Raw genomic sequence first — 25,131 nt, 5'->3', positions numbered from 1 at the left:
GATTATAGTGGTATTTTAAATTAATTTAAATGAGTACATGAGGAAGTTGTTGTATCCTGAGAGTGACACATATTAAGTGTTGGAAAAGATTCTGAAGTGATCATAATTTCTTTACTGTAGGCCTTAAATATATGGTAGAGTGCCATGTAACTTGTGACAGTTTAAAAATAGTATATGTGTAGTAGATATACAGATATAGGACCTAATGTAGTAACTCTTTGTTTTACTTTATTAGCACTTTGATTCCATTTACAATTATATCATGTTTTCTATAACTTCTTCACTTTACTGATGAAGAAAATAAGGAGAGCTAAAGAGATTGAGTGAATTGCACAAGGTTGGAGCCAGAAACCAGACCAAACTGTCTACTTAGTGGCAGTCACAATTTAAAGAAAAGAAAGTGAAAAGTGAAATCAGGATATATTCTTGAGTGTGTCCAGCCATTGAAGTGGAGAATATGCATGACTAGCTTTCAGAAATTATCAGGTATTCTTTTGACTCTTAACCAAGAAGTGGCCTTGCACAGAGAATTGTATGTTTAAAGGCCCCCAAAATGTTACTGCACTTTATTACAATTCATCTTCTGAAAGGCAACTGTGGTATATTCTAACTTTGAGAATCTTACTTAGAATAATTCCTCATTCATTGGCCTGTTATTAACAAGTGGTGTACTATTTCCTCATCTGTTAATTTTGTGAATAATTGAATCTTATCCTTTTCTGTGCCAAAGTTTATTTCATATGAATATTTTTTTATAAAATGTTTTTGAAATATAGAACGTACCCTTCTGTCTTCTTAAACAGAACAAATTGAGTATAATGTAAGTTGTTTTTGTTTTTGTTTTTTTTGATGGGTCAGAGTTGTTATTGTTAACATTAGTCATTTCACAGAATTTATGTGATTTCCTCAGAGACCGTTATGCTGTCTAGGACCGCTTTCCTAAATTGTCTTAGACTGATGACTTTTATGTCCTGGGTGCTGCTTACAATGTGGTTTTTTTGTTGTTGTTTTGTTTTGTTTTACCTTTGTTAGGTAATTCTTGTTTTTTGCTCTCAGTGCATTATATTAACTCTAATGTAAAAATCAGCATTTACCTAACATATTCATTGGTTAGGTGAGAGCTTAAGTATGGTCTGCCCCATCTACTGATTAAGGGCATAGAAAGTAAATTTAAAATTTACTTTGGGGTCAGCAACTTGTCTTACTGCTTTGTTCCAAGAGACTGAGATTATCTCACAACTGATTTCTGGATGATTGAAATGCAGCCTAGATTTGCATGTATCAATACTATGGTATCCTTATTTGGGGAATAAAAATTATCATGTACATATTTTCTTATAAAACAGTGATATTGAAACTGGATTTACTTAAGGATTCCTTAAATAGGAAGTCCAATGAGCTTTAAGTGGTTGTTTTTAATGATAAGATATTTGACAGGATGGGCTTTGAAATAAAAAACAATGTATTAGGTGACATTGCCTGTTGAAAATGTCAGTCATAAAGATTAAACTACCTTTGAAATGATAGCTTTGTAAAGGAAAATATAGAAGTAACATAGATTTGGTTTCCAGAAAACATTTAAGTGCTTCAGGAAAACATTCACTTAAAAGTGAAATGCATTTGACTGCTTTCCCAATTATAAAGTACTGAATGTGAATTTAAAGGAAAAAAATTGGGATGGGGGGTGTATATTTGTTTTTAAATGAAAGGAGATCTCGGGAAGAGAGATAGACAGTTGCTATCCCAGCACATTAGGCATCAATATGATGATTTCCTACATCAGCGATATTTTTCCAACTTGAAAACTAAGTCAGCAATTTTACATATGCATTTGGGGACAAATAAACAAAGAACTTCATATAGTTTTTTCCAATGAGAACATCTTTGAGAATTGCCTAATGAACAAAATATCTTAGAGGCCCAAAGAGAAGAATAGCTTTTTCTGGTATACATCTCAGATGTATATGTGGTGGAAGCAAAATGACACAGCCCCCACAGAAGAAAAATTAGCAATTTCTAGAGAAAGACCCATGCATTTACACACTTGTCTCAGCCAATTCTGGGAATTTATTACAGATATACTTACGTACTTATAAAATAACATATGCAGGGCTTCCCCGGTGGCGCAGTGGTTGAGAGTCTGCCTGCCGATGCAGGGGAAACGGGTTCGTGCCCCAGTCCGGGAAGATCCCACGTGCCGCGGAGCGGCTGGGCCCGTGAGCCATGGCCGCTGAGCCTGCGTGTCTGGAGCCTGTGCTCCGCAACGAGAGAGGCCACAACAGTGAGAGGCCCGCGTACCGCAAACAAAACAAAACAAAACAAAACATATGCATAAAAGTTTTCATTGTAGCTTCTTTTGTAGCAGCAAAAGATTGGAAACATCCCTACTATCTATCAGTAGGGTACTGGTTGAATGAACTCTGGCATAGCTGTACAGTGAAGTACTCTACAGCTGTAAAAATAGAAAGGTTGTTCTCTATATGAAGATTTGGAAAGTTTTCAAGCATACATTGTTATTTGAAAAGAGCAAAGTTCAAGCAGAGTGTATAGTAAACTACTTTTTGTGTAAAGGAGGAGAGGCTTAAGATATATTCATAATTGCTTATATTTGCATAAAGAAAATTTGGACAGGTATACAAAATCTAAATCTTGTATGTGGATGGGTAAGGAAAACAAAGTAGATGGAACTTTTACTGTATATCTTTTAGATTGTTTTTAATTTTTGAATATGTGACTATGTTACTAGTTAAAAATAGTTTTATTTGTTAGTCAAATGAGAGAGAGAAAGAAAGGGATAAACCTACTATATTTCCCACAGAATTAGCCAGTTTTGTTCCTTTATCCGCAGAGCCAGGGAGATAGTAAGAACTGAATAAATATTTATTATACAAGTAAAATGTGAACTATATAATCATTAGGTGATTTCTTTTAGCTTCTTTCTTTTTTTTTATAATTTATTTTTGGCTGCGCTGGGTCTTTGTTGCTGTGCGTGGGCTTTCTCTAGTTGCAGAGAGTGGGGGCTACTCTTTGTTATGGTGCACGGGCTTCTCATTGCGGTGGCTTCTCTTGTTGCAGAGCACAGGCTCTAGGCACACAGGCTTCAGTAGTTGTGGCACATGAGCTCAGTAGTTGTGGCTCGTGGGCTCTAGAGCGCAGGCTCAGTAGTTGTGGCTCATGGGCTTAGTTGCTCCACGGCATGTGGGATCTTCCCAGACCAGGGCTCGAACCCATGTCCCCTGCATTGGCAGGTAGATTCTTAACCATTGTGCCACCAGGGAAGATACTTTATTTCTTAAAGTATCTTTTCAATACGAGAAAAACAGTGTTGTAAATCGTGTGTTGGTTCCAGTATAGAAGTAAGGGAAAATATTTAAGTGGGAAATAATGAGATGTAAATTGTCAAATTATCATGAAGTTTCATTTAATTTATAGGATATTGATATTAAAGAATTATATTTTAACTTCACTGAAAAGTAAAATAAATGTTTTCAAAAGATTCCCATTAAATTAGGTAATAAGCTTTCATAATAAATAAAAGCTTATGAAATTTGAGGGCAATGAGGAAAACGGCAAACATATTCTTTATACTGCCTTATCTTCTGTGCTACTTTAGTTTCTCACAGAAGGGCAATTTTTTAGTACTGAGACTATTTTAGAAGCTCTGTTAATAGCGGCACCAGCAGCTACTCTGACACAAAGGCCAGTTATCTCTGAAAATATGGTATTGTAGATTGGGAGCTGGGGAATATAATAGGTGAATAGCTGTTGCTCCTCCTTTTATAAGAGTTCAGGAACTTATCTTACCTATTGGTTTGAAAAATTGATTATTCAAATAAGTAGTATAAGAACCTTTAGTTTTCACCTTTAGGTTATACATACATTAGTTGTTCCTAAATTTCTTATGACAGGGATTTTGACTACCTTTGTATATCTGTATTTGTGTGCAAAATTGCATTTTTAAAGAAAGCTATATATATGGAAAAGTGTGCATATTATAAGTGGATGGCTCAATGAATTTTTTAGAAGCCAAATACAATTATGCAAACAGCACCCAGATACGAAAAAGAACATTATCAGCACTCTAGAAGACACCTTCATGCTCTCTTCCAGCCACTGTCTCCCTCCCTGCACAAGGATTACCACTGCCTTGACTTTTAATAGCATAGATTAGTTTTGCTTGGTTTTGTATTTTATGTATAGAATTATACAGTATAATTTTTTTATGTCTGGTTTCCTTTGTTCAACATTATGTCTTGAGATTCAACTACATTGTTGCATGTAGTTGTAATCTGTTCATTTTCATTGCTGCATTCTATTATATGACTATATCACAACTATTTTTTATCTATTCTGTTAATGGACATTTGGGTGATTTCCATATAATGTTAAATATAAACATTCTAATACATATCTCCTGATTAATATATTTATGGGTTTCTGCTGAGCATATGTCTAGGAGCAAAATTACTGGATCATAAGTACGTTTATTTCCAGCTTTAATCAAAATTGCCAGTTTTCTGAAATGGTTGTACTAATTTACGTTCATATGAGAGTTCAAGTTGCTCTGCGTCTTTGCTAACTCTCCCTTTTCGCCATCTTTCAATTCTGGTGGGTATAAAGTAGTAAATCATTATACTGTTTTAATTTCTAGTTCCCTGATGATTGATGAAGTTGAGCACTTTTTCATATGTATATTGACTATTTGTTATTCTCTTTTGTGAAGTGCCTGTTCACTTCTTTTGCCCATTTTTTTGTTGGGCTGCCTTTTTCTTTGATTTGTAGGAGCTCTTTATATATTCCGAATATGAGTCCTTCATTTTTTTAGGTATTGCAAATATTTCTCCAACTCTGAGGTTTGCCTTTTCAATCTATTAATAGTGCTTTTGATGAACAGAAGTTTATGCCTTTAAAGTAGTCTAGTTTGTCATTTATGTTTAGTGCTTTTTTTTTTTTTTTTTTTTTTTTTTTTGCGGTACACGGGCCTCTCACTGTTGTGGCCTCTCCCGTTGCAGAGCACAGGCTCCGGACACGCAGGCTCAGCGGCCATGGCTCACGGGCCTAGCCGCTCCACGGCATGTGGGATCTTCCCGGACCAGGGCACGAACCCGTGTCCCCTGCAAAGGCAGGCGGACTCTCAACCACTGCGCCACCAGGGAAGCCCATGTTTAGTGCTTTTACATCTTACTTAAGAAATAATTGTCTACGCCAAGGATGTTCTGTGTTCTGTGTTTTTCTCTAAAAGTGTTGTAATTTTACCTTTTGCATCCGTAATTTTTAGCCTGTATTCTCATGTTAGGCAGTTTTGCTTCTCTTTTTAGACTCAATCTATGTCTCTAGACAGAAAAACAAAGTGGACTTTTGTAAATGAACATAATTATGTACCGCCTACAAAATACCCCCTTAAGAAAATAGTGTGTAATCTGTGTTTACCTTACCTGCAGCTTTAATGTACTGCTTTATTTATTTGTTTGTCTTTAAGGAAAGTTTACTAGAAAATCCAGGAAAGAATTTCTGGGGTGGGAAAATGTTATGATTTTCAATATTTTTAACAATTCTAGTATTCATAAAAATGTTTATCCATGAAATCTTGTGAAGTATTTACAGACGTAATTCCAGTGACCTCATTTGGGTATAGTTTACGCTGTTAAAGTTTAGGATATTTAATTGAGGAGAAAAATTAGGTTTTAACTTTTGTCATCAAAGCGATATGAATGCTATTATATTTGCAAATTATTTTTATAAGCTTCTTTTTTTCTAAACATCTTTTTTGGGGTATAATTGCTTTACAATGGTGTGTTAGTTTCTGCTTTATAACAAAGTGAATCAGCTATACATATATATATATCCCCATATCTCCTCCCTCTTGCATCTCCCTCCTACCGTCCCTATCTCACCCCTCTAGGTGGTCACAAAGCACTGAGCTGATCTCCCTGTGCTATGCGGCTGCTTCCTACTATATAAGCTTCTTTTTAATTATTTTGATTTTAAGTAGGATTTCTTGTGAGCATCCATTTGTGTACAAGTTAACATTCATAACGCCTTCAGTGATACTTTTTATTATTCAAAAATATTTTAGGTATTTGTTCTATGTGCTATTATTTATATTGCAGCAAAGTGTTTTTATATACCCTGGTATTTTAGTTTTTATCTTGTCAATAATGTTTATTGTTAACTTCATGACTATTGTATTACTTAATTTTACATTTATATTTCATGAGAGTAATTGCCTATTTAAAAATATATTTTGTCTTTGATCACAGTGCTGAAATTAAAGAAAGGTGATTGTACTTGACTCTTAACTAAGCACCTAGATATTTTTCACTTGTCATCTACATTTTTTAGTTTAAAGCATAACATTAAATATAATTTTCTACTGGCTTTTATTTTAATTCATGCATTTGAAAACTGAAATTCAGATAAAAGATATTTTCAAAATAAATTCAGCATATTATTTATGAGTGGAGCAACACATTAGCATTGGGTTCACAATAGATCATATCGCTTTTATTCCATCTTACAAGCTTAGCAGCACAAACAGAATAATCAACATATTATTTGGCTGTCATCTGCTGAACAGAAACCAGAGATCACAAGGAGGTTTTCCCTAGCTGTGGTGATGGCCTTTTTGTTCCAAGCCTCCATCTGGGAGGGCCATGGTGTGTTATCATATGGAACGCGGGGTTTTCTGTAATCTGCTTAGCTGCACTGCAGTTTGAATCTTCATTCCATGTTTGTGTAATTTATAATTTTAATGAGACCATGGCTCTTGTGGGCTTTGAAATATATTAAAAGCTCTTTTGTGCATATGCTTTTGTTCTTGCTTAATAGGCTCAGTGTATTTAAAACTGATGAATTTTTATTCATGAATTTGGATGTCTGGGGATTAGCTTAGACTGAATATCATTGCACTCATATATTGATGACTAGAAAGTTTTTTATTGTTATTATTTTGGGTTTTTTTTTGTGTCTATGTGTGTCTATGTCTGTGTGATACTTGTAACCAGAAAAGAAAAGAACTTAAATAATTTTAAAAGGATAGGAAAAAGTGGCATGGCTGGGTCATGAAGAATTGATTTAGAGTTTACGCATCTTATTTATTGATACTCATATTTCATCTTTAGTCTTAGTATTTTAGATACATATTATGAAGGAATAATTATGAAAAAGCAACTTTTAAATGAGTTAATACCTTACATACTGTTGTTTATATTGAAATAATATTCCAATGTGTGACAAAGATAGACTGTGTGTTTTAATTGTATGATATCAGTTGTCTGTGGTCATACTAAATCAGTCGTTAACTTTCTTGAATTAAATTAGGTATATGTTTTATACTTTAACTATTTACGGTTTGCCTTGTTTCTGTAAAACACTTTTTATTAATGGACTATTTTTTCTTTACCTACATTGATGAAATGATGAGAAGACTAATGAAAAAGCAGTTTTCTAGTAATTTATAAAATTGATCTTTTAAATTTTGCTAAAATTCTGAAATATACTAAATGCCTCAAATCTCTATTATAGTTATTACTTAAAATATAGTTTTAAAATTTGAATATAAACAATTATATAGCACCTTAGGCAAAAATCACGGCCCTGTCTAGATCCAGACTTTTTTGAAGTTGCTGTTTATTGGACTCATTGAGGGATAACACACAGACCTTACTAGTCTTTTATGAAGTTGCCCAAGCTGTGTTTTTTCTAAAAACCTTTGTTTACTGGGTTAAAGCATTTTTGTAACTATAAAACATTCTTTTTTGGTACATGTTGGTCATTGATTTGGCTGGTCCCTTCTCCCCCACTACCCTTAAGCTAGAGATATGAAATAGAAAATAAATGACAACATTTTGTTTTTCTTTACTAGGTTTTTCTATCAGCTTTGATACTGGAATGTTTGTTTTTCCATAATAACCCTCTGCTTTAGTGTTTTTATTAGTAGTACAATTTCAGTTAGCTTAGGAGTATGTTATTGAAATTGTATGATCTGCTAGAGCAGTGCTGTTCCAGAGAAATATAATGCAAGTCATATATATATATTATTTAACCCATTAGATCCAAAATATTATCTTTTCAATATGTAATTAATACAAAATATTTTATTCTCTTTTTGTACTGTCTTCAGAGTCCAGTGTATATTTTATACTTACAGTACATCTCAATTTGGACTAGTCACATTTCAAGTGCTCGATAGCCATATGTAGCTAATGGCTACCTTATTGAACAGTGTAGCTCTAGAGTATTACATATAAAAATCATAACAGAAATGTGTATTTTTCATTCTTCATTAATTTTCTTGTAATATTCTAATAAAGATAATCAAACAGTATTCATGTTCTATAAAGTTGAAATTACATATAGTGTTTTTTATAGCTCTAGCACTAATAATATTGGTGCCTGATTTATACACAAAATCAGAATTATGTTACCTGACTCTGAGTATTTATCAGATATTATGGCGCTATGCTTACAGGTATTGTGATGATAAGGAGATAATAATGGCCAACGTAATGGATGTAGTATGTTCCTCAACAATTGTGGGCAAATCAAACTTGTCAAATAAGTCATATTTCAGGTATACCGAGCATCTTAATTTTATAAGAATCCCATGGCAAATCTTGATACTTCTTTTTTTCTTTAAATAAAGTTGAGAACTCCTTCTTATCACATTAGAATTTTTCTGGATAGGTATTTGGGTGAATGAATATGAATCTCTTTTTTCATATATGTTGGCTTAGAGTTGGTACAGTTTTCATTTTCTTGGAAGAAAACTGAACATAAAGTATTGTTTTTTAAATATTTCTAGGATTCCATACATTTTAAATGCTCTGTATATATATAAATATAAGGAGAGTTTACTTCACTGTGTACTTTAAAAGTATACAGTTAAGAATTATAAAACTTTGAATTACAATTGATTTGAATTTATTCAAATATTTTAAAGTATAAAATGATCAAGATGATTTGTATAAAATCCTGCTACTGTAACTACTTTATAAAAAAGTAGAGGCCTTATTATATGTAACTGACCACCTTGTTCATGTATGGTTTAGGGAGAAAATCCTGTTTGTGAAACCTCTGAATAATTCACATTTTCTAAATTTTGAGGGAAATGAACTAATTTTTATGTAATCTAACTTTTATGTAGATATTGGCTGATGCCTGTTGTATTCTTTTACTCACTTAAATTTTTATTGACTTCTCTTTGTGACTTATACATTTAAAGTGTTGGCACAAAATGTTGAACTGTTCTTTAAACAATGCCTCTAGTTTCTTGGAGATGATAAATCCATCCATTGATTTCCTAATTTTATTATGTACACAGTCAATTGTAATCCAAGATTACAGCAAACAAGATGTTAATTTCTAGCCATAATCTATGTACATTTCAATTACAGAGCATGATTGTTCTAGAAGCACAGAATGAAAAGGAATAACATTTGTGCTATCCTCACCGGAGCTGTCAATAAAAGATGTAATAGGGGATTTAGGAATCTGGAAATGGCCAACTAATTTATGTGAATCTATTTTATTTCAGCTAGAAAGACCAAGCTCTTTTTCGTCTGCACTGCATATTGCAGAGCACAGGCTGTCTATAGAAAACCAGGCGGCTGCATATGGATAGTCCCTTGATATCATTCACTTGCTGTGTAATCTTATTATGCAAAGTTCTAATCTTCACCTAGAATGAATGCCTCTGGGTCAGAATATAGTCATATCAGGGTTTTTGAGGTCATGTTTTGTGATCCTTAGCTTATTCTTCTAAGTAGGGCTGGGATTTAAATGGTATTCCCCAGACGCCAGCAGATAGACAGCAGAACCTGCTGCCTTTTTGGAAGACAAGACCAACATGAGGTCCCTAGTAGGATTAAACTTGATTTGTAGCTGTAGGATTTTTTAACAGATGTATTATTGGACAGGGAATAGGGGGCCACCAGCACAGCAAAATTGAATCACGACTGGCATTCTCAGGGAGTTTGCTGTCTGCTAAAGCAGCAGCTGCATGTGGATTTGACTTCTTTCAGGTGAAGCGACTTCCAGTCATTTGGAAAGGATGGGATGAAAAGGAACCTTGGTGATAATTTTGATGTCTGCAAGATTTAGTACCAGTGTAATGGGATTATCTGTAACACCTTCACTGCAGAAAAAGCCACCTGGCACTATAACTGGCAGCAACTGAGAACTAATCCTTTCCCATCTCTTGGATGTCATTCATGAAGCTCAAAGCGATTTCTATCCTGCTAACTATGATTAATTTTATAAACAACAACCAAAAAAATCAGGTGATCAAGGCAAAGAATATGCTTTTTTATTATTAAAAATATGTTGCCTTATTATAAGCTATATGACTCAAAATTATGGAAGACATATATAGACTGTAAACTATGTATGACTTAAAATGTATTAAAATGTTCAAATAGAAAAGTTGATTATTGTCTTTTATACTTTTTCTAGTTTGGTGATACAATGTGTTTGCTATTGGTAAAGATTTATATTTGACATTAAATAATAAAGACTTTAGTGTTCTTCTAGATATGAGGCCATTATCAATAAATCCTACTGTCTATAGGTATAAGGAATTGGAGTAATTTGTTTTGTCATACGTTTTACCTGTTTTATGACTGCTTCAATTCCTGCTGATTAAATATTTTTAGTGAATAAAATGTTTAATGATATCAAAATATATCGACATATACTTTTGATAATTAAGGAAATGCTGACTCAAACTGCTGATAAAAAAGGCTCTTTGTGAAAGTGTATGATCTTATGTAAAAGTCATAAAATAGTTTATATTAATACTGAATGACTATTTTTTAAAATCAGAAATTCTTAGTCAAAGTTTTCCTTTAGCAGATGGGGGTTTAGTTACTTGCTCTAGAATCATGTATTAGTTAATTGAGGTTTTCTTTTTTTAAGCATTTTATTTCAACCAAAAACTTTATCAACTACTTTGTTTAGAGGTGTTAATTATTTTAATATTCTTTTCTTACATGGTCCAGAATAAACTGAGAGAAAATGAAGTGAAATTATCCCATCAGTCACCCAAACAGTATGCAACATAACTGCCAAGACTGGAAAAGATAATTAGTGTTGTCAGTGTTATGATCCTGGAATACTTTTAAAATATTTATTCATAGGACTTGATTTTTATCTTATTATGTTTTTTGATTTAGTAGCTTTATAGTTGAAAAAATAGATTATAAAACGTTAATCTTAATGTTTTTAAACTTAAAAATCTTAAGTATAGGTGACTAAAGTCTTTTTGAAATTATAAGAATAACTGAAATATAATCATCCATTATGCATAATATATTGGTTTACTTGCAGTCTCTGTTTATGTGTAGTACATTTTACTTTTCTCCATATGAGGTCTTTATCTAAAAAAACAATAATAAAATATAAATTTATATAGCGATCGTTGGTCAAACCTACCTAGCAAATTTGTTATTCTAAATGATTTTTTTTTAACTGGTTCCAAGCTATTGTATTCCAAAATGTGTTTCTTCATTGGTTGTCCCATTTAAAGTGAATGAATGAGAAAGCTTAATAATATTTCTACTGAACTGCATTATGTTCGTTTTAAAGGACTTCTTTAGCCTTCTGTTTGTATTTTTACTATTTGAAAAGCTGTTTATGTAAAATTCTATTACACTGAAAAGATCTATTCATGAAATAAGTGGACTAAAAGCTTTTTCTTATCCTCGTAATATAATTACTTTTATTTTAAATATACAATATTTGGTTTATGTGTAATTTCAAATTATTTTGTCAGGTAGTGTATTTCTCAGGGTAACTTTCTATGGTAGTTTATATAATAGTATTATATAATTATTTCAAAAGAGTAGCTTTCCTTTCAAAATAAAATTTGTCTCAAAACTTTTATTAAACATGGTCACTGTTTACTTTTCTGTTTTTTAATCAGCTGTTTACTGAGTGGCGTTTGAGAGTTAAGTGTTTTTTCCTTCCCTGTCCTAGCCATTATTACTTGACTAGAAATGGTTATCTCCTTTGGAAAGTCCCAAATAAACTCATCTTAATTAAATTCATTGTAAACATATAGGGTCTTCTCAGTGACATACATTCTTTTCAAATAGGTATCGGTTACTTGAATTTAATACCTTGTTGATAACATAAAGTTGACTCATCTTTAAAAGCTACAGCTAATAAATTTATTGCACAGGTGACTCATAATGTGTCTTTAATAAAAGTTAAGGGAGTTATTTTTGGAGATAAGAAAAAGGGATATAGGATGGGAGAAATGAAGAAAATTTAAAAAAAAATAAGTCAACTGTAACAGTAGTGCAGGATGGGAATCATAGGACTTATTGATTATTTAAGAGATGATAAACTTTTTTTTCTTTTTTGGTAATTTGTGAGCCTTAGTATTACCCCTAAAGGGCCATGCATGAACTGTAGACTGGCACATGACAGCTAGCCTGTAATAATGCTAAATGATATTTCTTCCATTTGAATGAATATCCTTCAACTATTGCTTGTACAACTTGTATATTGTTCTGAAATAGATGGATTATATAGCCATTGGGGAATTATTGGTAAATGAATGGGGTGGTTTTGGCATTTCACTGTTTGGAAGCTGGTACTTAATTATATTAATAGTGTCAAGTGCTTATGCTTTATAAACATAGAATGAGTTTTGATTTTGTATATATATGTATAAAAGGTGAACTTCAGAAAATAATATTGGATTTTCAAAATCATTGAAATGTTAGCATTATACAGTTTATTTGATGATGAAAATTTATAGAATGATCCCAAAGTTAACATTTAGTTTAAAAATAATGAATGGTTAAATTTTGTCAAGTTTCTGAAAATGGTGAGTATGTCTCAGTGGTCTCAAATGACAGCACAAAGTTCTTTACTGGGTTTCCTTCCTGGGAGCTTATTAAAACTACTGATTCTGCAGCCTTGCTCCCACAAATTCTAATTCATTAGCTCCATGATGGGAGCCTGGAAATTTGGATTTTAATTAGGTTCTTGAGTTATTTTGATGCTGCAGTCAAATTTAAAGCAGTATTCACTGCTTTAAACCTTAAAGTGCTGTCAGTTATTTCCTCTGAGAATGAATCAAAATAAATAGATTTAAATAAAATTTTCATTGATTATGGGGATAAGTGCTCCTTGAATTTGCAGTTCTAGAATGTAAAAAGTATCCTCTGCACATGTCTTACAGTAGATTTAACATTACAGATTTGAACAATTCATGAGCAGCCTTGAAGGTGATTTTGAAATGGCAGGAATTTGAATTACTTTGATGGAGAGGCTGCTGTGTGAGAGTGAATTATTTAGCTATTGAACAGAGTACACCACTCAACATCCATGTCTTAATGAGTCTTTGTTGTTCTCTTCTTGTCACAGTAACTTCCATTCACGGTCAGAAATGGACATATATCTTTCAGTTACTTTGTATAGATAGATAGATAGATATAATTCTATGGGAAAAGTGTATTTTGTTGTAGATATTCTTGAATTTTAGAAATCATAGAGGTCTCAGGAATGTCATAAGTCTGCTGTTTCTTGTCCAAATGAAGGTAAATGTAGCAAAACTATGATGTTGGGATTTGTCTTCTGCTTCGCATCCTACTCTCTTCTCACCTTTTCTTAATGTGAATCCTTCTTTAAATGCTAATATATTCACTAACTATTCCATGTATCAAAACAAAAAAAAGTATGATATTAATCACTTCTTTGATTGACTGCTTATAATTTAAAATAAATGAATTTCTGTAAACTGATAGTTTCAATTAACCCTGACACTTTACATTTTTTCCTGTTTCTGAAACAAAACGCTTTCTCTTCTTTTCGAAGGAATTCCAGACCTGAACAATCAGGTGGATATTTTCTTTGTGGCTTTGGGTATTCTGAAATCATTGTAAAGCCTACTTTAATGGTTAGATCTAAATCAAGATCTTAGACTTGTACCCCTATTCCCAGAAACTTCAAGGATGGAGAAATGTCTACTTGTTTTTCAGCTTCTAGAGTTCACTCTGCTCCATCTTTTTAGCTAGTTTTAACGTCAGTCCAACCTCTCTCCCATGCCTATTTTATAAATAGTCTCCAACAAAGTTCTTTGATTTTTATTGAGAGGCAGTAGAGCATAGTGGTGGACTTTAGAACCCAACCTCCTTGTTTTGAATTCTGGCTCTGCTGTGTATGAGCTGTGTGATTTTTAATAGCTCCTTAACCTTTCTGTCCCTCAGTTTCTTTATCTGTAAAATGAGATACTTGATAAAATGAGTTCTCATAGAGTTATTGTAAGAATTAAGTGAGTTAATATATGTAACTAGAACAGTGCTTGGCACTCAAGACTACTATTTAAGTATTTGCTGTAATTGTTGTTACTGTTATTTTGGTTGGTAATTGAGGATTTTTTATGTATATTGAAAGAAGCCATTATTACCTACATCCGACAAAGTGTTTTCTAACTTTATGTTATAGGAAGAAAAAATTTTTAAATCTATAATGTAGCTATAGAACATTGAAATTAGACAACAACCTTGCTCCCTTATGCCAGTATTATGTGGAGTTTTACTATATATATATATATATATTTTTTTTTTTGCGGTACGCGGGGCTCTCACTGTTGTGGCCTCTCCCGTTGCAGAGCACAGGCTCCGGACGCGCAGGCTCAGCGGCCATGGCTCACCGGGCCCAGCCGCTCCGCGGCATGTGGGGCCTTCCCGGACCGGGGCACGAACCCGTGTCCCCTGCATCGGCAGGCGGACTCTCAACCACTGTGCCACCAGGGGAGCCCGAGTTTTACTATATTTTAATCAGAATCTCTTAAAGGTTTTCTGGGGAGGATTATTGTACGTTTCCTTTCCTGTATTATGTGGCACAGTCACAATTTTAAATTTTCATTTCTTTTTTCCTAGCTTTTCTATTAGTTATGTGATAGAGTACATAGACTCCCCATTAAAGGAATTGGTTCTCTACATTAATAACTCAGTTTTTTTATTGAAGTATAGTTAATTTACAATGTGTTAGTTTTAAGTGTATAGCAAAGTGATTCAGTTATATATATATACTTTTTCAGATTCTTTTCCATTATAGGTTATTACAAGATATTGAGTATAGTTATCTGTGCTGTACAGTAGGTTCTTGTTGTTTACCTATTTTATATATAGTAGTGTGTAAATGTTAATCCCAAACTCCTGATTTATCTAACTCAGTTTTTTAAAATATAAATGTAATAGGGAATAAAAAGTAGTAAATTCTGTTTCCTAGGTGGATTAAAATTCTATATGCCAAAGCTTTCCAACTTTTCTCACAGCACATATGGAATATGGTAAGTTATCTGGCACACAGTAATAAATGACTAGATGAGCAAGGCTGCTCAAGGATAGAAGTGGCCATTGGCCACCTGGGAGCTTAGAGCAGTTGTTCTCAAATTCTGTTTCAGAATCACCTGGAGAACTTGTTAAAACACAGACTGCCGAGCAACACTCCCATTCTGATTACATAAATCTTGAGTTTGGCCCAAGAATTTGCACTTCAAACAAATGCCTGCTGATCTGGGGACCACACTTTGATAACTACTGGTTGAGTGTGTCGGTATTTGATGTGGCTACCAGGTAGAATAATTACACCCCTCACTCCAAGATATCCATGTTTTAATCTCTAGAACATGTGAATATGTTACCTTACATGGCAAAAAGGACTTTGCAGATGTGATTAAATTAAGGAATGTGAATGAGGAGATTATCATGGATTATCTGGGTGGGCTCTATTTAATCACAGGGGTTCTTAAGAGTGGAAGAAGATGGCAAAATAAAGCCAGAGAGTTAGAGGGAGATGTGACCAAGGAAGAATGGTCAGAGAAATGCAATGCTGCTTACTTTGAAGTCGGAAGAAGGGGACCATGAGCCAAGGAACGTTTGTGCTTCTAGAAGCTGGAAAAGGCAAGGAGATAGATTCTTCCCTAGAGCTTCCAGAAGGGATTGCAGCCCTGCCAAACCTTGATTTTTAGTTCAGTGAGGCACATAGTGGACTTCTGACCTACAGACTGTAAGATCATAAATTTGTGTTGTTTTAAACCACTAACTTTATGGTAATTCGTTACAGAAGCAATAGAATACTAATACATCTGTAACCAGTTCTGTTTACCAGCTTGCTTTATGCTGAGAGTTCTCAGTCTCTGCTCTTGACCTCAGCTCATGAGATTGAGAAGATAAAAACCTGAATTAAGAGCTCCTTCATTTTTCTACCATCAAACTAACAAAACTATCAGTGTTTGAACACAGCTTTTACAATTGTATACTTTAAGAGTGAATTTCATGGCATGTGAATTATATCTCAGTTTTGTTTTAAAAAAGGCCTTCCTGGGCTTCCCTGGTGGCGCAGTGCTTGAGAGTCTGCCTGCCGATGCAGGGGACACGGGTTCGTGACCCGGTCCGGGAAGATCCCACGTGCCGCGGAGCGGCTGGGTTCGTGACCCGGTCCGGGAAGATCCCACATGCCGCGGAGCGGCTGGGCCCGTGAGCCATGGCCGCTGAGCCTGCACGTCCAGAGCCTGTGCTCCGCAACGGGAGAGGCCACAACAGTGAGAGGCCCGCGTACCGCAAAAATAAATAAATAAATAAAAATAAAAAAGGCCTTCCCACTCCAACATTATAGAAAATATTGTGGGAGTTCTCATTGATGTATTCTTCCTATGAAAATTGAGAGTTTTTGTTTTGTTTTTCCTCAGCAGCCAGGTAGTGTGTGAACAGGTCAGTTTAATCCTGTCAAGGGTGGGTTGTATTCTTTGTTAAGGCTGATCCCTTTCAGTTTTGCCCTCACACTCAGTGGTAACCCTACTGCAGTCATAACCAGCATGGCCAGCCTTGGAAGGTCTTGAAGTCCAACCCCTGTCTCCCTCACATTGCGTGGTATTCTGTGGTTGCTAACATCTCTGTTTAGGTTTTTAGCCTTTTATTTTCTGCTTTCTACTGAGATTCTGGAGTCTCACTCTGCTCAGGTAGCAGTTTAGGAGTTGACTAGCATTTCGTGGCAAAATTGCATGCCAACTTATGGTTCCTATGTGTCTACAGTTTGACCCTCATGTGCCATCTACTTTGATGGCCATAAACTCCAAGCACTTTCTTAACCAAATGGAACTGCCACTTTCTGCTAAAACTTTTATTTTCCTGTGCTGTAAATTGGCAAGTATTCTTGGAGAAAAGGCCAAGTGAATGTGTTTACCTTATGTTCTTCCCTTCTTTCATATATACTTGCCCCTCAAGGCTTGCCTATATTGCTGCCTAATGCCTTTAAACAGCTATTTTGCTTATCCAGATTTTGCAACCAAGAAGTTATTCTGGTATAAGTACTCTGTCAAAACTGGCATTGAAGTCTTCCTCTTGCCTTCTTTATGTCAGTGTTCAGGCATCTCTCTATTTCCGTCTCCTCTTCTCCCTCACTTATCAGTAGTCTCTCTTCATCTCCCTGTGGGATTGTTACCATTGGCTCTCAAGCATATGCTACTGTGTTTCTGTGTTTTAAAAAACTTGCTAAATACCACATTCTTCCTATTACTCTACTGCTGTGGTTCTCAACTGAGGGCCTTTTTACATCCTGGGGACATGTGGCAATGTCTGGAGACATTTTAGTTTGTCACAACTAGGGAAGGGGTCCTCCTGGCATCTGGAGGCCAGGGATGCTGCTAAAATCCTACAATGTAAAAGACAGCTGCCCACAACAAAGAATTGTCTGGCTCCAAATGTCAGTACTGCTGAGGATGAAAAACCCTGCTCTACTGTTTAGCTTGCCTTCATAGCCAAACTTTTCCAAAGACCTGACTGTATATGTTGTCTCCATTTCCATGTCTCCCTTTCATACTTTCTTTAACGTTTTAATTTTTCTCAGGTAATGCTCAGGTGATTTTTCAAGGTCAAATAGTGCTACAAAGCTTATAAAGAGAACAGCAGTGCTCTCTTAGCACCCCTGTACTTAGTTATAAGTACACCTTACTGTACTTAGTTATATAGTTTTGGCCAGTTAGGTGATGATGGAACAAAGATGGGTTTTTTTTTTTTGGCTAAAAAGACAAAAAGCTGGGCTTTCCAGGTGGCGCAGTGGTTGAGAATCCGCCTACCAATGCAGGGGACACGGGTTCGAGCCCTGGTAGGGAAGATCCCACATGCCGCGGAGCAACTAAGCCCATGTGCCACAACTACTGAGCCTGCGCTCTAGAGCCTGTGAGCCACAACTACTGAAGCCCATGTGCCTAGAGCCCATGTTCTGCAGCAAGAGAAGCCACCTCAATGGGAAGTCAGCGCACCGCAACGAAGAGTAGCCCCCGCTAGTCACACTAGAGAAAGCCCGTGCACAGCAATGAAGACCCAATGCAGCCAAAAATAAATAAATTTATTAAAAAAAGAAAAAAGTTAATCAGGATACTCTATACTTTTTCTTTCTTCCTGCCTGTAACTTGGATATAGCAACTAGTGTTAATAGAAAATAAATCCCTTACTTTACTGTTATTCTAGTTTTCTCTTGTTTGTAGTAGAATATAGTCCTAAGATAGAAATTTTTTTTAAGACTTCCCATGTATGAAACTTCCTTTAAATTCCAGAGCGCCAGTCTCTAACATGTCCAGTCGGGTAACTCACAAATACATCAATTTTAACATGACCAAAATCAGACCCTTCATTTTCTATCCCAGTGTGTGTGTTGAGAGGAACCTTGTAAATAGACTTCCATTTACCCAGTTACTTGAGGGTCATCCTGATTCTTTCCTTTTCCTTGCCATTTATTTTGCTCCCAAAGTTTCTCAAATCTGTCCATTTTTCTCCATCTCCATTGCCACTTCTGTAGTTGGTCCAGCCTAACTACCCTCCCAGCATTTCTAATCTTGCACCCTTTCCAGTCCTTTCTCTACATAACAGTGAGAGTGATCTTAAATTCTAAATCAGATCATGTTACTTTCCTGCTTAAATCCTTCAGTGGCTTCCCATTAGTCTTAGAATTAAATCCAAAGTTCTACAAGACTTGAATAATTTTTCGTCTTTCTCTAGTCTCATTTAATGTCCTTCACACAGTGCTCCAGTCTTCTTTTAATTCCTTAAGCACATGCTTTCTGTTTCATCTGCTTTTAATGTTCTTTCCACAATTTCCATAGTTATTTCATCTTTCAGGACCTAACTTCAATGTTATTTTCTTAGAGAAATCTTTCCTGATTCATCCTTAAGAAAAATATGTCCCACCAATAATTCTGTATCACTTTACCCTATTTTTTCCTTTATGGAAATTATTTAATATATTTACATGTTTGTCTACTTTGTATGTGTGTGTGACATCTGACCCAGTAATCTGTAAGCTCTATAAGGGCAGGCATCGTGTTCATTATTGTATTTCCAGGGCTGAACACAGTATTTGGCATATAGTAGAAGCTCAATAAATATTGGTTGAATGATTGAATGACCTGATGACTGTGGGGACACCCCTTTTCCTCCAAGTGTTTCTTCTTTTAAAAAGTCTATTATAGAGTTGAAGAAAATGTTATACACATTCATATACATTCCATCTGGATTTACAGTGAACATCTTGCCATATTATCTTTCTCTATTCCTCCACATATATATATATATATATATACATATATATGTGTATGTATATATTTGTATATGTGTGTGTATAAATTTATCTACATATGCCTATATTATTAGTAGCAGAAGTAAACCATGTGAAAGAAAGTTACAGTTACATTCATCTTTAAATCAGTGTTTTTCTTCTGTGAACAAGATCATTCTGCATAGTCGTGATATTGTTAAATATAACATTGAAACGATGATGTGTTTTGATTTACAGGCTATGTTCAAATTTCCCATAATATCTTTTATTGCTTTTCTTTTTCTTTTGCTTCAGGATCCAGTTAAGGATTTCATATTGTATTTGGTTGTCATGTCCTTGTATTTTAAATTATTCTTATAATTTAAAATAATACTCTTATTATTTTATTAAATTTATATTTTAAGTGTTCAAGTTGTTTATGGATTATGATACAGATGTGTCTGATTGTTCATAATTAGATTTAGGTTATACACTTCTGGCAAGAATAGTACAAAGATGTTGATGTACTGTATGTCACTGCATCATGTCAGGAAGCTACATATCAGTTTTTACCATTATTTATGCAGCTAAATTTGATCACATAGTTAATATGTACTTGATCTCTTCATGTAAAGGTAATATTTACTTGATCTCTTCATGAAAAGGTATTCTGTTCCCTTTGTAAATAATAAACTATTTACTTTAATACTTTGCACATGTCCTGTTTACCAACAACCTTTTACCCAGTATTTTTTTAAATTGAACTACAGTTGATTTACAATGTTGTGTTTCCTGTGTATAGAAAAGTGGTTCAGTTTATCTATCTATCTATCTCTTCTTTTTCAGATTCTTTTTCATTATGGTTTATTACAGGATATTGAATACAGTTCCCTGTGCTATACAGTAGGACCTTGTTGTTTATCTATTTTACATAAAGTAGTGTGCGTCTGTTAATCCAAAGCTCCTAATTTATCCTTCCCCTCGCCTTTCCCTTTTGGTAACCGTAAGTTTGCTTTCTATGTCTGTGAGTCTATTTCTGTTTTGTAAATAAGTTCATTTGTATCATTTTTTTAGATTCCACATATAAGTGATATCATATGTTATTTGTCTTTCTCTTTCTGACTTTATTTAGTATGATAATCTCTGGGTCCATCCATATTGCTGCAAATGGCAATATTTCATTCTTTTTTGTGGCTGAGTAATAGTCCATTGTGTATATATATATATCTATATATCTATATATAGATATAGATATAGATATATATATGTACCACATCTTATTTATCCATTCATCTCTCGATGGACACTTAGGTTGTTTCCATGTCTTGGCTATTGTAAATAGTGCTGCTGTGAACACTGGAGTGCATGTATCTTTTTGAATTAGAGTTTTCTCTGGATATATGCCTAGGAGTGGGATTGCAGGATCATATGGTAACTCTGTTTTTATCTTTTTAAGGAACCTCCATACTATTCTCCATAGTGGCTGCACCAATTTACATTGACACCAACAGTGTAAAAGGGTTCCCTTTTCTCCACACCCTCTCCAGCATTTATTATTTGTAGACTTTTTGATGAGGGCCATTCTGACCCGTGTGAGGTTATATATTATTGTAGTTTTGATTTGCATTTCTCTAATAATTAGCGATATTGAGCATCTTTTCATGTGCCTGTTGTATGTCTTCTTTGGAGAAATGTCTGTTAAGGTGTTCGGCCCATTTTTTGATTGGGTTGTTTGTTTTCTATATTGAGCTGTATGATCTGTTTGTATATTTTGGAAATTAAGCCCTGTTGGTCACCTCGTTTGCAAATAATTTCTCCCATTCTGTAGGTTGTCTTTTCATTTTGTTTATGGTTTTCTTTGCTATGCAAAAGCTTCAAGTTTCATTAGGTCCCATTTGTTTATTTTTGCTTTCATTTCCATTACTCTAGGAGACAGATTCAAAAATTGTTGCTGCAATTTATGTCAAAGAGTGTTCTGCCTATGTTTCCCTCTAGGAGTTTTATAGTATCTGGTCTTACATTTAGGTCTTTAATCCATTTTGAGTTTGTTTTTGTGTATGGTGTTAGAGAATGTTCTAATTTCATTCTTTTACATGTAGCTGTCCAGTTTTCCCAATACCACTTATTGAAGAGACTGTCTTTTTTCCATTGTATATTCTTGCCTCCTTTGTTGAAGATTAATTGACCGTAGGTGTGTGGGCTTATTTCTGGGCTCTCTATTTCATTGATCTGTATGTCTGTTTTTGTGCCAATACCATGCTGTTTTGATTACTGTAGCTTTGTAGTATTGTCTGAAGTCTGGGAGGGTTATGTCTCCAGCTTTGTTCTTTTTCCTCAGGATTGCTTTGGCAGTTCTGGGTCTTTTGTGGTTCCATATAAATTTTAGCGTTATTTGTTCTAGTTCTTTGAAAAATGTCATGGGTAATTTGATAGGGATAACATTAAATCTGTAAATTGCTTTGGGTAGTATGGCCATTTTAATAATGTTAATTCTTCTAATCCAAGAACATCATCCAGTAATTTTAAACATCTATTAATGGCCCTTGCCTGAATGAATTATTACATTGGTAATAATTTCATTATTCCCTCTCTCTCTATATATATATATTAGCTGCCATTTTTTTGATAAAGAACTTTCCTTGTCCCCAACACATACTTCTATTTAAAAAAATGTCCTCAGTAGATTTCATTTTTATTCTAATATATTATTTATTACTGTTATTATTTTTTTTAAATCTCAAATTTGGCCAATGGGAAACCCCTCAAAGTGGCTCCTCTGCCTTTGGAGACAATGACCTTTCGTCCAAAGACATAGCCAGCCTGAGAAGACTCTAGAGGGAGGGAGCCAGGAAAATGCATAACCGTTCCTTCCTCTGACTTCCTGCTGGAAGTCGAAGCTTGACTGAAGTGCCTTGATGTAGTTCATATAGGTCAGTTTTCCAAGTGCAGAGAGCAGTATGGAGAAAGGTAGAGAGTGAGTCCAAAGGGACAAACAAGATATCTGGCAAATGTATGCATATATAGAGTCATGGACCCCTTGAAATCACTATGTAAACCAGAGGTTTGAAACCTCTGTGTTATTTAATCCCTTTTGCTAGTAGATCTACTGAGTGCTAGCAGTGTATGTGATTTATTTATGTCTTATATGAATGTTACTTTCTACTCTGAGATTTCTCTTTAAAAAAAATTCATCAGCTCTTATTCTCAATTTCAGTATTTCTCAACAGTGCTCCTCATTTCACTTTTAAATATAAGACCAAGTAGTCTTGATCCTCAGAGTCCTCCATAAATAGCTCCATCGCTCTTTTCATCTAGGAGATTAAGATCCAAAATAGTTTCAGACACTTCAGACACCATTCTGTTGCTAATATCTCTAGGGAAGAAACAATGTCTGTTAACTTCTTTTTTCTGATCACTCATCTGTTTTATTATTTTATGAGACAGTTTCATCACAAACATTGTATTTGGGATCGAGCATTTACTGAGTAATAAAAAAAGGCTTTATGGCCCCAATTACTTCTTAATGGGAGTTAATTACAGGGCCTCTCAGTGAATCAGAACCATTGTATTGTTATAGCATCTTTGTATTTTTTTAGTATGTTTTTTAGCCAAATGCATAATCTATTGCGTAATCCAAATTATTTAAATTTTGGTAGATTGCTATTAATTTCCCCTCTAAATTTCACCTTTTATCTGTGTTAACAATATCTTCTTGCTGAGTGCCACGTGTTTCTTCTTGTTTGATAATATATCCCCTCTCTAACATCAGGTAAGCTCATTTCTATTTTAGTTTTTAAATGTAATATTCATTTCACTACTTTTTAGGATTTGTTTTCATAGATCACATTTTCAAAGCTAAGCTTTCGGACTTAACCCCTACTTTTTTCCCTAGTTTTATAGTGGGAGCAAAGTAGTGTTTACACAACCTAATTAACTTTACAAATAATGTTCTATTATTGTTATTCCTCTTCAGTCTTTTCTGAATTAATTGAACCTCAGTTATGAAGTGTTTTTAAATATCACTTCTTATTTATGAAATTCTAAATATCAGTATTTTTTAAAGTGCATCAGTTATTACTGTAAGCCAGATTCCTAAGATGGGATATTTCATATTACTTAAAAGATTTAATGAGAACACTTTTTAATATGTTACTGACAGTTTTTTTCTTTCTTCAGTGAGTATGACATTAACATGTCTCCTTATTAACCCAAAATCTTAGTGGTCTTCTGATAATCATTTTGAACCTTATAACCATTTTTATCATACTAAAGATGTTGAAATTATAGGAGATTTGGGTTCAATATTTATTCATTAATTCAGCCAGGCAAGCATTCTTTGGTAGGCCCTAAGGACCCAAAGATGAATACTGCACAGTCACTGCCCACAGACATATAAGCAAATATAGTATGTAATAAGGGAAAAGATATGAATAATACAGTGTGGTAAGTATTATAATCAGTGTATGCTTAAGGTAGGTGAGTGACACAAAGCATAAGTAACATTTCTTGGGGTGCTGCCAGAGAAGACTTGTTAGGGGAGAAGACATAATAAATGTTTAATAGATGAATAAACACTAATAAGTAATAAAACACTAATAAAGGACATAGTTCTATGCTGTGGGCTCTAAAATTCTATTATTGGGAATTCCCTGGCAGTCCAGTGGTTAGAACTCCGCACTTTCACTGCCGAGGGCCTGGGTTCAATCCCTGGTTGGGGAACTAAGATCCTGCAAGCCATGTGGTGCAGACAAAAAAAAAAAATTCTATTATTTTATGTAAACATAAGTTAGGGAGAAACTTAGACACTTTAAAATGCAACTAATGTTATGAGGTTATACAGCACATGCTGATTGCCAAGTGAATGATATAGTAACTAGAATTTATTGATATATTCTGCTACACAGACTATATATCTGATTACATGTAATCCTTACTAACTCTCTGAGATAGGTACTGATACTAAGGCCATTTTACAGGGAAAGGCACTTGAGGTTTACAGAGGTAAAATAACCTCCTAAGATCACACAGCTAAAATATGGTGGAGCCAGGATACCTGCTCAAGACAAGATCAGCTTTAGAAACAGTGTTCTTAATCATTAAAAAATGAACATAAGGAACCATAGGAACCCAGAGGAGAAGGAAAAACTTGCCTGTTGAGAGCATTTGGAGAAGAGTTAAAAATTAGATACATGATGGGTATCATGATGGGTATATTCCAGGCATGGGTATTGGCATACATAAGTGTTGGTTGGGCAGTATACCCTAAGTAAACTGGACCAGTATGATGGAGTAGTTCATTCATGTAGGAGCATCAGGGAAGATCAGGTTGGAATCTGAGGATGGAATGGGAACCATCTGTCAAAGATCCTGAAAATGAGTAATCTGTACTTGATCTGATAGAGAGCCATTGAGGTTATGGGAGCAAGGGAGTAATATGGAAGTCACTGTAACATAATGGTTAAGTTCTTGAGTATCATTTTCAGATTTTGTGATGTTTAGCATGCAAGTTTACTACTCTTAGTTTCCTTTGTCTTATCTATAAAATGATAATGGTAATACTGTCTATCTCACAGAGATTAATTT

The 25,131-nt window shown here is 34.4% G+C and overlaps 1 protein-coding gene across 4 annotated transcripts in view; it reads left to right on the top strand.

The window, feature by feature from the left end:
- IMMP1L (inner mitochondrial membrane peptidase subunit 1) overlaps nucleotides 1–25,131 on the top strand; it is a 74,096-nt gene that overhangs the window by 21,553 nt on the left and 27,412 nt on the right. For 2 of the 4 annotated variants that reach the window (XR_012333496.1, XM_073808736.1), the window contains exon 3: nucleotides 15,244–15,304. The exons of the other annotated variants lie outside the window; for them this stretch is intronic. Coding sequence is in view for 1 of the 2 variants with exons in the window: in XM_073808736.1 (XP_073664837.1) it covers nucleotides 15,295–15,304 (10 nt within the window). In the remaining variant the exon portion in view is untranslated. The remainder of the gene's footprint in view (nucleotides 1–15,243; nucleotides 15,305–25,131) is intronic. 4 annotated transcript variants of the gene reach the window in all.

The sequence above is a fragment of the Tursiops truncatus genome, chromosome 8 (assembly GCF_011762595.2).
Source record: "Tursiops truncatus isolate mTurTru1 chromosome 8, mTurTru1.mat.Y, whole genome shotgun sequence".
Taxonomy (NCBI): Eukaryota; Metazoa; Chordata; class Mammalia; order Artiodactyla; family Delphinidae; genus Tursiops; species Tursiops truncatus.
The sequence above is the reverse complement of the archived record's forward strand: the minus strand, read 5'-3'. Positions and strand labels throughout refer to the sequence as shown.